Source organism: Poecile atricapillus, chromosome 11 (assembly GCF_030490865.1).
Source record: "Poecile atricapillus isolate bPoeAtr1 chromosome 11, bPoeAtr1.hap1, whole genome shotgun sequence".
Taxonomy (NCBI): domain Eukaryota; kingdom Metazoa; phylum Chordata; class Aves; order Passeriformes; family Paridae; genus Poecile; species Poecile atricapillus.
In genome coordinates this window covers 19875182-19888667 of record NC_081259.1, presented here as the reverse complement: position 1 = coordinate 19888667, position 13486 = coordinate 19875182, and the positions used below count along the sequence as shown (strand labels likewise).

At 46.1% G+C, this 13486-nt stretch overlaps 1 protein-coding gene across 2 annotated transcripts in view; it reads left to right on the top strand.

Moving 5' to 3' along the window:
* CSNK1G1 (casein kinase 1 gamma 1) overlaps nucleotides 1-13486 on the top strand; it is a 93997-nt gene that overhangs the window by 31326 nt on the left and 49185 nt on the right. For both annotated transcript variants that reach the window (XM_058846441.1, XM_058846440.1), the window contains exon 3: nucleotides 7422-7838. In XM_058846441.1, the coding sequence (XP_058702424.1) occupies nucleotides 7661-7838 (178 nt within the window). In that variant the 5' untranslated portion in view covers nucleotides 7422-7660. The remainder of the gene's footprint in view (nucleotides 1-7421; nucleotides 7839-13486) is intronic.

Genomic DNA, 13486 nt, shown 5'->3' with positions numbered 1-13486 from the left:
ATCTCCTCAACTTCACAAGGACTTTTCTTCTTTTCCCCACCTCACACACACTGTGAAAGCTGCCTTGGCTCTAAATTTGATACTTGCATTCCTTTCTGAAGCAGAAGAAAGCACTTCATGGTTTGGAGACTACCAAGGTTTTTTGGGGCAGGGGGAAGCTGTGTTTGGCTGCCGAGTTCACCAGTCTTTTCAAGCTGTCCGAGCCTGTCCACAATTTATCCTCTGCGCTGCTTTTCCTTGCCAGACAGAGCGCAGATAAAACAGTCGTAAATGATTGAGGTGCATCTGTGTTAAATTAGGCTGTAAATCTGTAAAAGTGATATTGCTGCCAGTGATGCAAGGCTGCTGCAGAGCCTAAGCTCCCATGGTGGTCTTGTCAAGGGCCTTGATACCATTAACTGCAAACTACATCCATCAACCATCATGGATGCACCTGAATCCACGTGCTGTGGGTTATTCCTTGATGATGGATACACGTGGTTGTCTAGAAGTCATCTTTGCCCTTTTCTTATTCAAATCCATTGCCTGGAAGGAAGGGGATGGTAGAGAGACATCTGGACCTCTCTTTTTGCTGTTAAATAACCTGGTATTTTAAGAGGAAAAATAAACCTACAGATTTATGATGTCTGGATATCAGAGAACTTCTGCAGGGTCTGTTGTAGAGCTTTTGCTGCTGTCAGGTTTTTCCTCATTTCCTCCATGGCATCCCCATAAATACTTATTTCTGCTGAAACCTGATCTTGTCTGGCCTTACACAGCCCGTTTTGTGAGCAGAGATGGTATCCCAACCACCAGGCTCTGAGAAGCTATTCAATTATTTGACTTGATGATCTTGGAGGCCTTTTCCAAACTTAGTGATTCTAAACACAGGGTTGTAAAGCTGGGCTCAGTTGCTGTACTGTCAGGAGATAGATCCCAAAAGTGCTGTCAGTGTGACAGTCCCTTCCAGGCAGGGACAGTAGGATCCCCAGCCTAAAAAAAACCCCAAAAATATGTACAACTGAGGTTTCATGATGTGATTTTTTCATTTTATTCCAGCATTCTACTGTTTGTTTAGCTGTTCCAGTATACTCTACTTCTTCATAAACAGCACTAACCCCCCTTTTCTGACAGATTATGGTCTCTAGTCCTTTTTACATCCATAGGAAAGTGGATCTCTGGCTGCTGGGACACGTTTGCCTGGAACTCAGTTGGGTGAGGGAAGTCGATGAATTGATCTCACATCACACAAACCACTTCCCTGGAAAATGGTCTATGCTTTGTTTTGACTCTGCTTATGTGGAAGAACTAAATTTCCAATTAAACTACTTTTTCCCTTCCAAACATTCCTGGCTTTCGTGCTGAGCTTCTGTAGAGGGGATTGGGAGCAAAGTTCAGGAATGAACTTAGAGAATGGGTGCTTGGATCACTCTCAGTGAAGTGATCAGCTGAGATCACTTGGAAAAGTAACTTGCCAATATATTTAGCTGGGGATTATATTATTAATGTGTTTTAGCATGTTCACAAGATCCTCAAGGAAAAGAGCTCTTGGAAGTTCACTCAGATGGAAAAAGGCATGCTTTCATTTGGGTTCATCCCTGTTTGTAAAAACTGTAATTGGAGGATGCAAACTTGACAGTCCTGGGCATTCACAAGTAATGAATGAGTGTAGTGATCTGCAGTTGTCCATCCTTCTCCCTTCCCAGCAATGTAGACTTAAGTATTCATGTGTCTCCTTATTTTCTCCCTTTGGAGCACTGAACAAAACTAACTGCACAAGCTGAAGATTAAATTGTTGGGTCAAATGATTCAACAGAAGCAATTTGTAATGTTTAAAAAGCATCTGCAGCCTCCAAGGTTGGGAAGAATCTCCCAAGTGAGGGGCATCCGACGTGACGTGCACCTGCTTGCTGTGGTTGGCAGCCAGCTTTGACACTGCTGTTCCTAGCTGTAAATTGCAACAGAGAATTTTGACCTACTTTTTCGGTTTTTCTGTTGTTTTGCACAACATTGAGGACACTGAAACCAGGTCAGTATAGTGCTGGCTGGGGAAGCACAGATAAATGCTGATCTCTGTGTAGAGGTGCTGCTGGGGTACAGCGGGGGAGTTGGAATACATCCAGTGGAAGATCCTTGAAATAACCAGAAAGCTCTTGAGTGGGAGATGAAAAAAAAAAAAAAAAAGCAAAAAGGATATTTCTCATGTCTGAGTGAGTAAAGTATTTGACCTTCCATCTTCCCTTCCTTGGCTTGGGTAATAGCCAAGCACCAGAGCAGGGCCATCTTCCAGGTAACACCAAGAGTGTGGATCTGCTGGAGAGCAGGAAGGCTCTGCAGAGGGATCTGGACAGGCTGGATCCATGGGGAAAGGCCAGAGGGTCAATAGGACCAGGTGCTGGCTCCAGCACTTGAGTCACAGCAACCCCATGGAACACTCCAGGCTTGGAGTTGGTGCCAGGTGAGAAAGGACCTGTAATGGTTGACATGAGCCCAGGGAATGAAGGCTTTACTAATTGCACTTACTAATTGCACTTTAATAAAGGGAGAGCATTGACGCCTCGGAAGCTGTTAACGCACATCGTCAGGCGGAGCATACAAGGCCAGCTTGATCCTCTAAACTTAGGACAGTAAGCTCATAAAATGAGTTAGTAGATGCTAAAATCATGGGCAAACATATCATGTATGTCCTGGTTTCAAAATGATTCTACTTACCTGCAGCTTGGCTGCTCTCCCTTTTCCAGAGGGTGAGCGCTTTGTCCCAGTCTGTGGCAAAGCCAGTGAAGTTTTCTGCTGCTGAAGGCTCTACTTTTTACACAGTGTGAGGGTGTAAGCTGGTGAGCTCATTTCTGTGTGTTTATAACATGTCAGTTGAGAGCCCTGGAGGATTTTCTAGTCTTTGAAGTCATGTGGGAAGTAGCAGATCTTGTCTGGAAAGTGCTCTCCACATCAGGAGACTTAGCAGACATATTTACACAGGCACATGGGGTGGATGTTGGAAAGCCCAGTGGGAAGGCATGTGCCTTGTCCTAAAGCAATGGTCTTGGAGCTGCTTTGAGAAATTGTGGTCCTTTGTCTCTAGAGAGCAGGGTGAGTTCACCCATCCCAACACAAAATGGGGCTTTCTTGGGTGTCTCTTCTTAAAACATTTAAAAAGGAATGATGGGACTGAATTCCTGCTTTTTAGGGTGTTGCTTCCTCCACCAGGCATTTGCAGTTTTATTTTTGGCATGTAGTGACTCCTTCAGGGATCAAAACCACACACAGCCCTGGACCAGGCCTGCTTGCTTCAATTTGAAGAAGGGGGCGTTCATTGACTATTTCAATTTGGACAGATGTCTGAAATTGTACCACAAACCAAGACTTTGACAAAACTTGTTCCTGTCATGGAAAGGTGTCCAGAGTGACTCAAGAAGGTCAAAGGCGTTTTGAGTTCAAGGGAAGTGAGCTTTTCCTTTGAAAAGGGGGAACAAGGATCGCTTTGGCTTCTTTACACCAACCTCTCATTTGCGATGTCCTTTCCTACACATCTGAAGGGCTCCCCTGAAAAATTGTGTAGCTGTGAGCAGTGTCTCTGTGCCATTTATTAAACACTCCTTTACACTGGATTGTGGGTATTAACACAAACAGCAGCTGCCCTCCAGTGCTGCCTGGAATTGTTCCAGTCCAGGTTGGACCAGACTTGGAGCACCCTGGTCTAGTGGAAAGTGTGTCTGCCCATGGCAGGGGGTGGAACAAGATGAGCCTTAAGGTCCCTTCCAACCTGAACTGTTCCATGATTTAACACCACCTAGAAGCTGGTTTCCAGCTGTAGTGCTGCAGGTTTATCAGTGGACGAGAGGTTGTGACACAGATTTGGGGGTAAGTGTTTGGATGTGTGTAGGATACAGTGCTGTTGTTTTCTTACTTAGCTAACTGTGCTGCAAGTAATTTCCTTTCAAGCCTGTGTCTTTCATTAAGTAGCTGTTCCTGTGTCTCCAGCTGTATTGTAGTGAAATCAATCCTGGAATTGAGCTGATTCACCGTTAGGGAAGTATCTCCATGCAGCTCCGTTCAAATGGAAGTAACTTTGAGGAGCAATCTTGCTGAGTGGGTGGAAAGGTAGGAAGGAATCATTATTAAAAAGTTTGAATCATGGCAGGAAGTCATCCCAGTGTTCTGAGCAGCCTTTAAATATTAATGTGACTGACAGTCTGGTCTTCATTCTTCTGCTGCTTCCTCTCCAGAGCCAAGTGCTCGGCTGGTCCTCAAAGGCCATGTTTGATGCCATATTTACTACTTATGCTTTAAATAGGTGGTAAGGATGGTGTAAGATCTTTGTGTGAGCTGGTGTGCTGGCAGCCAGGCTCTGCTCCTCGGCTTGGCTGTGATAAAGAGCTTCTCAGAGCGCTACTGCTGCTCTGAATTCCTGTTTGCAGGAGGCTTTCAGCTGAGAGAGGATGGTTAGTGTTTGCAGACTGTCAGGCATGACCTTTCCATCCTTCTCCCCTGGGAGACCTGATCCAGATGGGGAGCGGGGGAAGGACGGAGGCATAGGAGCTCATAACCATTAACATCTTACTTTGTGAGCCAGAAAATGTGTGATGGGACTTGTGCTTAATTTGCCTGAGGATAATGGAGTTGCTTGTCCCATCTGAGATGTGCTGAGCAAGGTATAAACTGGGCAGGGTCTGTGCTCTTGCTGGAGATTTCTTTGTGTTTCCATTTTGGAGGTTGTAGGTCACAAATTACTCAGTCTTGATTAAAATAATGACTTTGATCTCCAGGGGAAAAAATTCTTCTCTGACTTTGGTGGGTTTGAGTGTGCTTTCCAAAGTGTTACTTATTTTTTACTCTTAGAATTCTTGTGTCCTACTCATCTTTCTTAGTGATCCAACCCTAGGAACATTCTAGCATCATGGAATCATTTAGGTGAGGAAAGTCCTTTGAGATCACCGAGTCCAGCCATTCTCCCAGCACTGCCAAGCCCATCATTGAGCCATGTCCTCAAGTGCCAGACCTATATGTTGTACTACATGGAATCATGTATTACATGATAGCTTTAACTGGAAGTAAAACATTTAATTAGAATGTTCTATGTGTACTTCTCTTGCCATAGCAGAGATAGACCAAGTAACAGACAGACCAAAACTTCCCATGCTTCAGTTTTATTTTTCCACAATTTTATCAGAAAGACCCGTGTGAGTAAATCCACCTACTACTAGAAGTCATTCTCACATTTGGTTTGAGTTCAGCAGTAAAACTCTGTAGCTTCACTGATGGTTCTTTTTCATGTTGTTTGTTTTGAAGGCAGTCTCTCCTCCCAGGACAGCCTGGGGTGGGGTCCAGTCAAAGTGATTTTCTGATATCTGATAGAGCCTCATCACTGCTCCTGCTGGCTGGTTTCACAGGGCAAACACAGCTCTGCTGTGTCTGTGCCAAGCATGGCAGAGTATGTGGGGATGTCTGTGATGAAGAACCAGTTCAGCCAGTTCACTGGTAACGGATGCTTCCTGCTAATCCGTATTCACTTCTGAGTATTAAATCTGGAATTAATTTGAGGGACGAGTAAAGCTTGGTAATGCTAAATAATTTCATGTACATGAGCATGTCCAGCTCTTTTGTCTAGGCCAGAGGTGCTGAATCACAACTGGTGTTTGACACACTGCTTGGGAGCGTGCTGGGAGCTTGTCACTTCGGTTTATGGCCAAACTGGTGGTGTGGCTGAGATATGGAGCATCTCAGGTGACCCATTGATTGTCAGACCTCCTGGATATGCTGCAGACATGCTGTGTGACATTTCCTGCAGGGATCCAGAGCTGTCCCAAGTGACAAGGAGAATTCCAGTACCTAAAGGGGATGTACATACGGGAAGGCTGAGGAGGGACTTGTTACAAGAGCAAGAAGTGATAGGACAAGGGGGCTTTGAGCTGAAAGGATGTGTTTAGATTGGTTATTAAAGGAAGATTCTTCCCTGTGAGGGTGGTGGGGCCCTGGCACAGGTTGGCCAGAGCAGCTGCAGCTGCCCCGTCCCTGGAAGTGCCCAAGGCCAGGCTGGATGGGGCTTGGAGCAACCTGGGCAAGTGGAAAGTGTCCCTGCCCATGGCAAAGGGTAAAATGGAACAAAATGGACTTTAAGGTCCCTTCCAAGCAAACCATTCTGTGATTCTCTAAATACTCAAAAACTGGAGTTTCTAACTGGTAGTTCCCTGCATTTTGTGTATCCAGCATGAATGACTTTTGCAAAGGGTAAAATGGAACAAAATGGACTTTAAGGTCCCTTCCAAGCAAACCATTCTGTGATTCTCTAAATACTCAAAAACTGGAGTTTCTAACTGGTAGTTCCCTGCATTTTGTGTATCCAGCATGAATGACTTTTGCCTTCTATCCAGGTGCCTTAGGTCAAATGAAAAGTCTCCAGAAATAGAAGTGTTCCACAGCTGGAGGCCAGGGAAAGCATAGTCAGATCTCAGAAGGGCTCATGCTTCTGTTCTGTGTGGATGTGTAATAATCCTTGTCTTTTATTTTTGGCTAACTGTAAGGAGGTAGGTTAGCTTCACCATCTGGTGGACCAGAGGATCATCATTAAATGGCCCAATGCCAGGTTAATGGTTGGACTTGATCATCTTGGAGGTCTTTTCCAACCTGGATGATTTCATGGCAAAATGAACAGAAGGAACTCTTGCTAAGCCTTCTACAGAGGTGTTGCTGCTTTGGCTCCTCATTTTGGTCATCTGTGTAGGACAGAAGTTTAAATTAGAAAATATATCTGAGGTCAATTTGAAGTTGGACAAAGTGATTCCTGTGGGTCCCTTCTGACTTAGGTTATTCAGGATAAAGAGGTAAAAGGAAGGAGGATTTTAAGTGCTAAAAAATTTTCTTCTCTTGGCACCTTTCATTGGCCCCTTTGCCAATGAAAGGCAAAGTATATTATTTGTATTTATTTGTCTTGCTTTTCTGTAGTACTTGATAAATGTAAGAAGTGAGGAAAAACCAAACCTACTCTTCACAGGGGCTGTGAAGGTGGGATGTGGTTTCCTTGCAGTGTCCTCCTGACGTGCTGGTGTAGTTGGAATGGCTTTGGTTACTGCATGTAGTGTCAGTTGTGATAACTCCAGTGGAATCATGGAATTACAGACTGGTTTGGGTTGGGAAATCCCTTAAAGCTCAGCTGGATCCACCCACACCCATGGGCAGGGACACTTTCCACTAAACAGGTGGAGCCCCATCCAGCCTGGCCTGAGACACTTCCAAGAATGGGATAAGTAGGAACAGTGGATGGACAGCACTTACTTCATGACATCAGGGCTTTTTATCAGAAAGTTGTTAAGAAAATTATAAAGTTTTCATATAGCTGTTAAATTCCTCAAGGCCAGGAAAGTTCTGGACATTGGCCCTGTTGTATCTTTCTCAGTTGGTATTTTAAAATAATGATCTTTATTTCATGTACCTCTTCTTTTCCCCAGGTAAGAAGCCAAAAGCAACCTGCCTTTATTGAATTCTCAAGAACACAGTTGACCCTTTGGTACATTATCAAGATGCATTAAGAAACTGGATCTGATGCCAAAAGAACTCCATGAGTTTCCATGACTCTCTTGAACTCCAACGCAGATACTTTTGGATATAAATTTCTGTTCTAAGGAGAAGAGTGTGTACTCCCAACTCCTTTCTGCCAGCTTGCTGGCAGAGGTATTTCACTAAGATCATGGACCATCCTAATAGGGATAAGGATGAAAGGCAACGGACAACGAAAGGAATGCCGGGAAGGAGTGGGCACGGTTCTCGGCCGAGCTCATCGGCGTCTTCCGGCGTTCTTATGGTGGGACCCAACTTCAGAGTGGGCAAGAAGATTGGGTGTGGGAACTTTGGAGAACTCAGACTAGGTAAGAAGCAAGCATTTTAGTGGCCTGCATTATGCAAATTAGTATTTCACCAGTGGATTATAAATACATGGAAACTTATCCTGGCTTGAGAAATGTGTGCACTTGTGCACTGTCTTGTTTCCCGAGTGTCGAGCTGCCTTATCCAAAGCTTCTGACTCAGAAGATGTGACTCTTAGCATGATTTTGATTTAAATAAAGTCAAAGGGAATACACTGGAGAGGCCAAAGATGCAAATTTTGAACAATCCCAACAAATGATGACTGTTCACAGCACTGAATATCTTGCCTAAGGTGGAAAAAAAAAAATTGTAACTGTGAATTGCTAAATCTTTCTGTCAATTTTTTGTTTATAAGCTAGAACACCCATTTAAAGAGAGAGGTGAGACTCTTTCCTAGCACTCAGACTCAATTGCATGTCCTTCCCTAACCTCATTGCCCTGATTTCAGCCCCATCACTCTGTGCCTGCTCTGTCTGTGCGCTGGGTTTGCTGGCGAGGAGCAGGATGTGCCGAGTTGCCATCTGGCTCCCTCAGCCGGCCCGGCAGCCCAACGTTTGTTCATGGTCTGTTGGTTTCCTAACCGTGTCTTGCAGCTGGTTGCCCAAACCAGATGGTTCCACTGATGCATTGTTTGTTTAGGGCTACTTAAGAGACCAATGCAGAGCAGTGCACTGGGCTCTCAAGTCATCCTAAAAAACAATGCTTGTGTTTTAAATGAGGTGAGGGAAGCAGCTGATGTTGCTTCACATAATTCAAGGGTCATAACACTACTGATAGTGTCTTTGTAGATTCCTGCTCAGAATCTGTCATCTTAAATGAATCTGTGTGATTTCCCACTCTGTGGTTGGGTTATTGCATCAATACATGTGCTGCTGTTCCGTGGTGTGAAGATCAAACAGCTCATGTCTGGTGTGTCTCAGTGAATGGGTATTTTGGTTTCAGCATTGCGTCAGAGTTTTATTGATTCACCTGAGCAGAGATAACACTCCTAAGGTGAAGAGAAACCAAGGGCAAGGGTGGAAACTCCCACCTTCCTGCACAGGAGTGTAATTGGCAGCTAAAGATAAATTTGGATCCTTACAGTGACATAACATGAATTGCTCTATTGGATTCTCAAAGCCCCCACAACAGCAAACGTCAGGATCTCAGGATCCCCTGGGAGATGTTGAATTGCTTTGTAATCCAAGCTCTGCTCTGAGGTTTAGCAGCTGTAGTGGATCCCTCTGGATATACAGCTCTTGCGCTTATTCAGCTGGTGCCCAAATCACAGAATCACAAACTGGTTTAGGATGAAAGGCACCTTAAAGCCCATCCCATCCCACCCCTGCCATGGACAGGGACACCTTCCACTAGCCCAGGTTGCTCCAAGCCCCATCCAGCCTGGCCTTGGACACTTCCAGGGATCCAGGGACAGCCACAGCTGCTCTGGACAGCCTGTGCCAGGGCCTCACCACCCTCACACGAAACAATTTCTTCCCAATATCCCATCTAACCCTGCCCTCTGGCAGTGGGAAGCCATTGCCCCTTCCTGTCCTGTCCCTCCATGCCTTGTCCCCAGTCCCTCTCCAGCTCTCCTGGAGCCCCTTCAGGCCCTGGCAGGGGCTCTGAGCTCTCCCTGGAGCCTTCTCCCCTCTCTGAGCATCCCCAGCTCTCCCAGCCTGGCTCCAGAGCAGAGGGGCTCCAGCCCTTGGAGCTTCTCCATGGCCTCCTCTGGATTCTCTCCAGCAGCTCCAGGTCCTGCTGCTTTTGGACCCAGGGCTGAGGCAGCTCTGCAGGTGGGGTCTCACCTGAGTGGGGCAGAGGGGCAGAATCCCCCTCCCCTGTTACCCACACTGTGGGGAGGCAGCTCCTGTTTCCATGATTCTTTTTCACATTTCTCAAATTTTATCAGTCTTGGGTTTGTGACTTATGTACAGTTTCATGGCATGGAGCTTACAGAAGAGATTTCACTTCTGAAAAGGTCAGTTTACAGAGAAATTCAATTTTAAATTGCAACACCTGCTAATTGAGTGTTTATTTTTTTTTTATAATACATGTATTGTTAATGCTAGTTTACAATACTACAGAAATTTAGGCAATGAGCCACACGTACTGATAACAATTTGTTGTAAGGCTCTTACAGAAGCTGTATTACTCTTTTTTTTTTTTTTTCATTTCTCTTGCTTTTTTCCAGTCGCTATCACTTTAAGAGCTCCTATTTGCTCAAATAGCAGCTATTTCTCTTGCTCAGCCCATGGTAATTATCGCTGGGGGGAAGGAGAAGCAGCAGCTGAAATCCGAGCACACAAGTCTCTGATAACAGTTTTGTCCTGTGAAGATGTGCCCTCTACTTTTTGCCCATTTTTTACGTGGTTTCAGAGCAGTTAAGCACCAATATCACAGGCAGAACAAAGTCACACACTGATAAAAAAAGGGAAAATAGTTTTTTCCAATTCCCTGAAGAATTTTTCTTTTTCAAGGTGTTGTGTTTTCAGTTTAAGCTACTCTTGTTTGATTCTTCAGTGAGGAGATGGCACTTACCTAAGGAAGCTCTTTGCTGTATATATCCAGCTCACTGCTTAGGGTTGGTCTTTCTTCCTGAAAATACACATCACTCAAGGATATGACAAATTTGGAGTATGTGGGAGCAGGACAGTTGGATTCCAGCCCTCAAGGGGCTGAGATGGGAAGATGAACAAAAAACCCTTAGTGTTTGATAGGACATGGGAAATGGCCACAAGTTGTATCAGGGGAGGGTCAGGCTGGATATTAGGAAAAAAATGGCTGAGCATTGGAACAGGCTCCTCAGGGAAGCGTTGAGGTCACCATTCCTGGAAGTGTTCAGAGGAGGAGGAGATGTGCCACTGCACAGTGTGGTTTAGTGGGAATGGTGGGATTTGTTCGAATGTTGGCTTTGATGATCCTGGACGTCTTTTGCAAAATTAACGAATCTGTGATCTGGCCCAGAGTAATTACTGAAACAGGGTAAAGCAGTGGCTGCTTCTTCAGACAGGCCACCCTCTTAAACTGACTCAAGAGCTTACCCAGGAGGTATTCCTTGTATTCTCCCAAAGTCCTTAACCATGAGCCATGGTAGGGATTAGTAAGGCTCTTCAAAAGTCTTTTTTCCCGGTGTTTGGCACCCTTGTTGAAGTAAAGCAATTAAATAGGTACTAATGTAAAACTGTTACTGAGATTTTGGTAGGTTGGAGGGATTTCCAAGATAAACGTTAAGTTCTTGTTACAGCAGACTTTCTTTTAATCAGAGAATCACAGAGGGGTTTAGTTTCAAACTCGTCTTTGTCCACCCCCCTGCCATGGGCAGGGACACCTTCCACTGGCCCAGGTTGCTCCAAGCCCCATCCAGCCTGGCCTTGGACACTTCCAGGGATCCAGGGACAGCCTCAGCTGCTCTGCACACCCTGTGCCAGGACCTCACCACCCTCACAGGGAACAACTTCTCAGTATCCCATCTAACCCTGCCCTCTGGCAGTGGGAAGCCATTCCCCTGTGTCCTGTCCCTCCATTCCTTGTCCCCAGTCCCTCTCCAGCTCTCCTGAAGCCCCTTCAGGCCCTGGCAGAGGCTCTGAGCTCTCCTGGAGCCTTCTCCTCTCCAGCTGTTCACCTGGAGCCTCCCAGCCTGGCTCCAGAGCAGAGGGGCTCCAGCCCTGAGAGCTTCTCCATGGCCCCCTCTGGACTTGTTCCAGCAGCTCCATGTCCTTCTGTCTGGGGCCCCAGAGCTGTAGACCAGAACCTAGATCTTTTTGCTCTAATTAAAACATTATCTTGAATTTTCAAAACAGTGTGTTCAGGTGTCATTTTAAAATGGCAGTTAACACAGTTTTTCACCCTGTTTGAAACTGGAAAAATGTTAGAAGAGCAGCAGGCCCCAAACCAGCAGAAAAGCTGCTTCTTTGTAGGTCAGAGCAGTTCCATTGGAACTGGGAAGGTGTTCCCAAAAGTGAGAATCACCCAGCTGCCTCCCAGGCTGCGGTTTGAAGCCAGGAATTCTGCTTCAAAACAAGTAAACCAATAAAATAAATACTTAAAGGTGATAATAGCATCTGATACTGGGGCTGTAATTCCAAAATAAAAAGTCATGATTTGGCAGGAGTAATGTTAGATGTGGAGGGCAGGGCAGGAATAGATCCTGGGAAGCACCTACACCAGGAGCTGTTATTTTCAGACCTGCTCTGGAAGGGACAGCAAATCAGGCATGTCCCAAGTACCCAATGATATGGTTTCTGTAGATGCATCACTTTGGGGATGGATCATTTTGGGCTTCTCTGCTGTCTCCAATCCATCACCACATCTCATTACCAAGGCCTTGAGAAATCCTCTTGGGGAAGTTTCCCACATGAATGCTGGTGACATAATGCATCAGTTCTCCTTTGGAATATGTAGTTAATAATTGTCAGTGGAACTACCCAAAAGTGAGGCATGGACTTACTGCTCCATCAAAAGCATTGCCTCAACTTGAAAGGCTTTTGCCAGCACAGTTACATTCCCTCACTGTGCTACAGATGATCTTTGATTGTATGAGGTGAAGGTGGAGCTACTGCTCAAGGCTTGTTCCCGTGGGCAGGGCACTGCTCCTGTAAACCTTTGCTCTTCCATGCAGCCTGTTCTGCCTGGGAGGAGGAGGGAGAGTAAACCATTGCAGCTTGGACAGTGTGACAGCAAAACCAAGGCAGAGATCTCAGTGTGGAGCAAGCCAGCAGAGAGATTTTGGGGATTTACTTTCCTAGATCAGCTTGGGCTGCAGCTTTGGGAAGGGTTTGAAGTTCAGAGGCTGGACCCATTTATGTTCAGAATCTCCCCACAGCACGTGCTCAGAAGGGGATGAACTGGAGGATGAATTAGTTCATTTACCTTTGGCAGCTGGCCTGGCATCCCAAGCTGCTGTGCTGCTAATCCCAGTTATTTAACTGAAGAATTTCATTACCAAAAGTATCGTCTGCCTAGTCCTCAGCTGCATGAAACAGACCATAATAGACTGGATTATGGCTCCACACACATGGAGGGTGTTGGCCATGTCCTTCCTTGCCTTGGAACAAGCTTGGAAGAGCAGTTTTCCCAATGTCATTATCCTGCATTGGTGGGAGAGCACAAGTGTTGATGGAAGGTCTGTAGGCATCATTCCCAGGGTGGAGGTGCATCTCTAAGGCTGTGACGGAGGTCATGGGATCCACAGGGAGTGAAGTTCTCGTGCCTCCCTCCTTGGGGGTTTATTTTGTTCTTCAAAGCATCTGACTTCCTCAGGAATTTGGGCTGGAGCTTCCCTGCCTTGGTGTACTCAAACTGAGCATCTCCATCGTGTCCTGAGCTGATCCCTCAGTGTGGGCTGCAGGGGAGTGGAGGATTCTGTCCCTCTGCCCTGCTCAGGTGAGACCCCACCTGCAGAGCTGCCTCCAGCTCTGGGGTCCCCAACATCAGAAGGATGTGGAGCTGCTGGAACAAGCCCAGAGGAGGCCACGGAGCTGCTCTGAGGAGCAGCCCTGCTCTGGAGCCAGGCTGGGAGAGCTGGGGGTGCTCACCTGGAGAGGAGAAGGCTCCAGGGAGAGCTCAGAGCCCCTGCCAGGGCCTGAAGGGGCTCCAGAAGAGCTGGAGAGGAACCTGGGACAAGGGATGGAGTGCAAGGATAAGGGGCAATGGCTTCCCACTGTCAGAA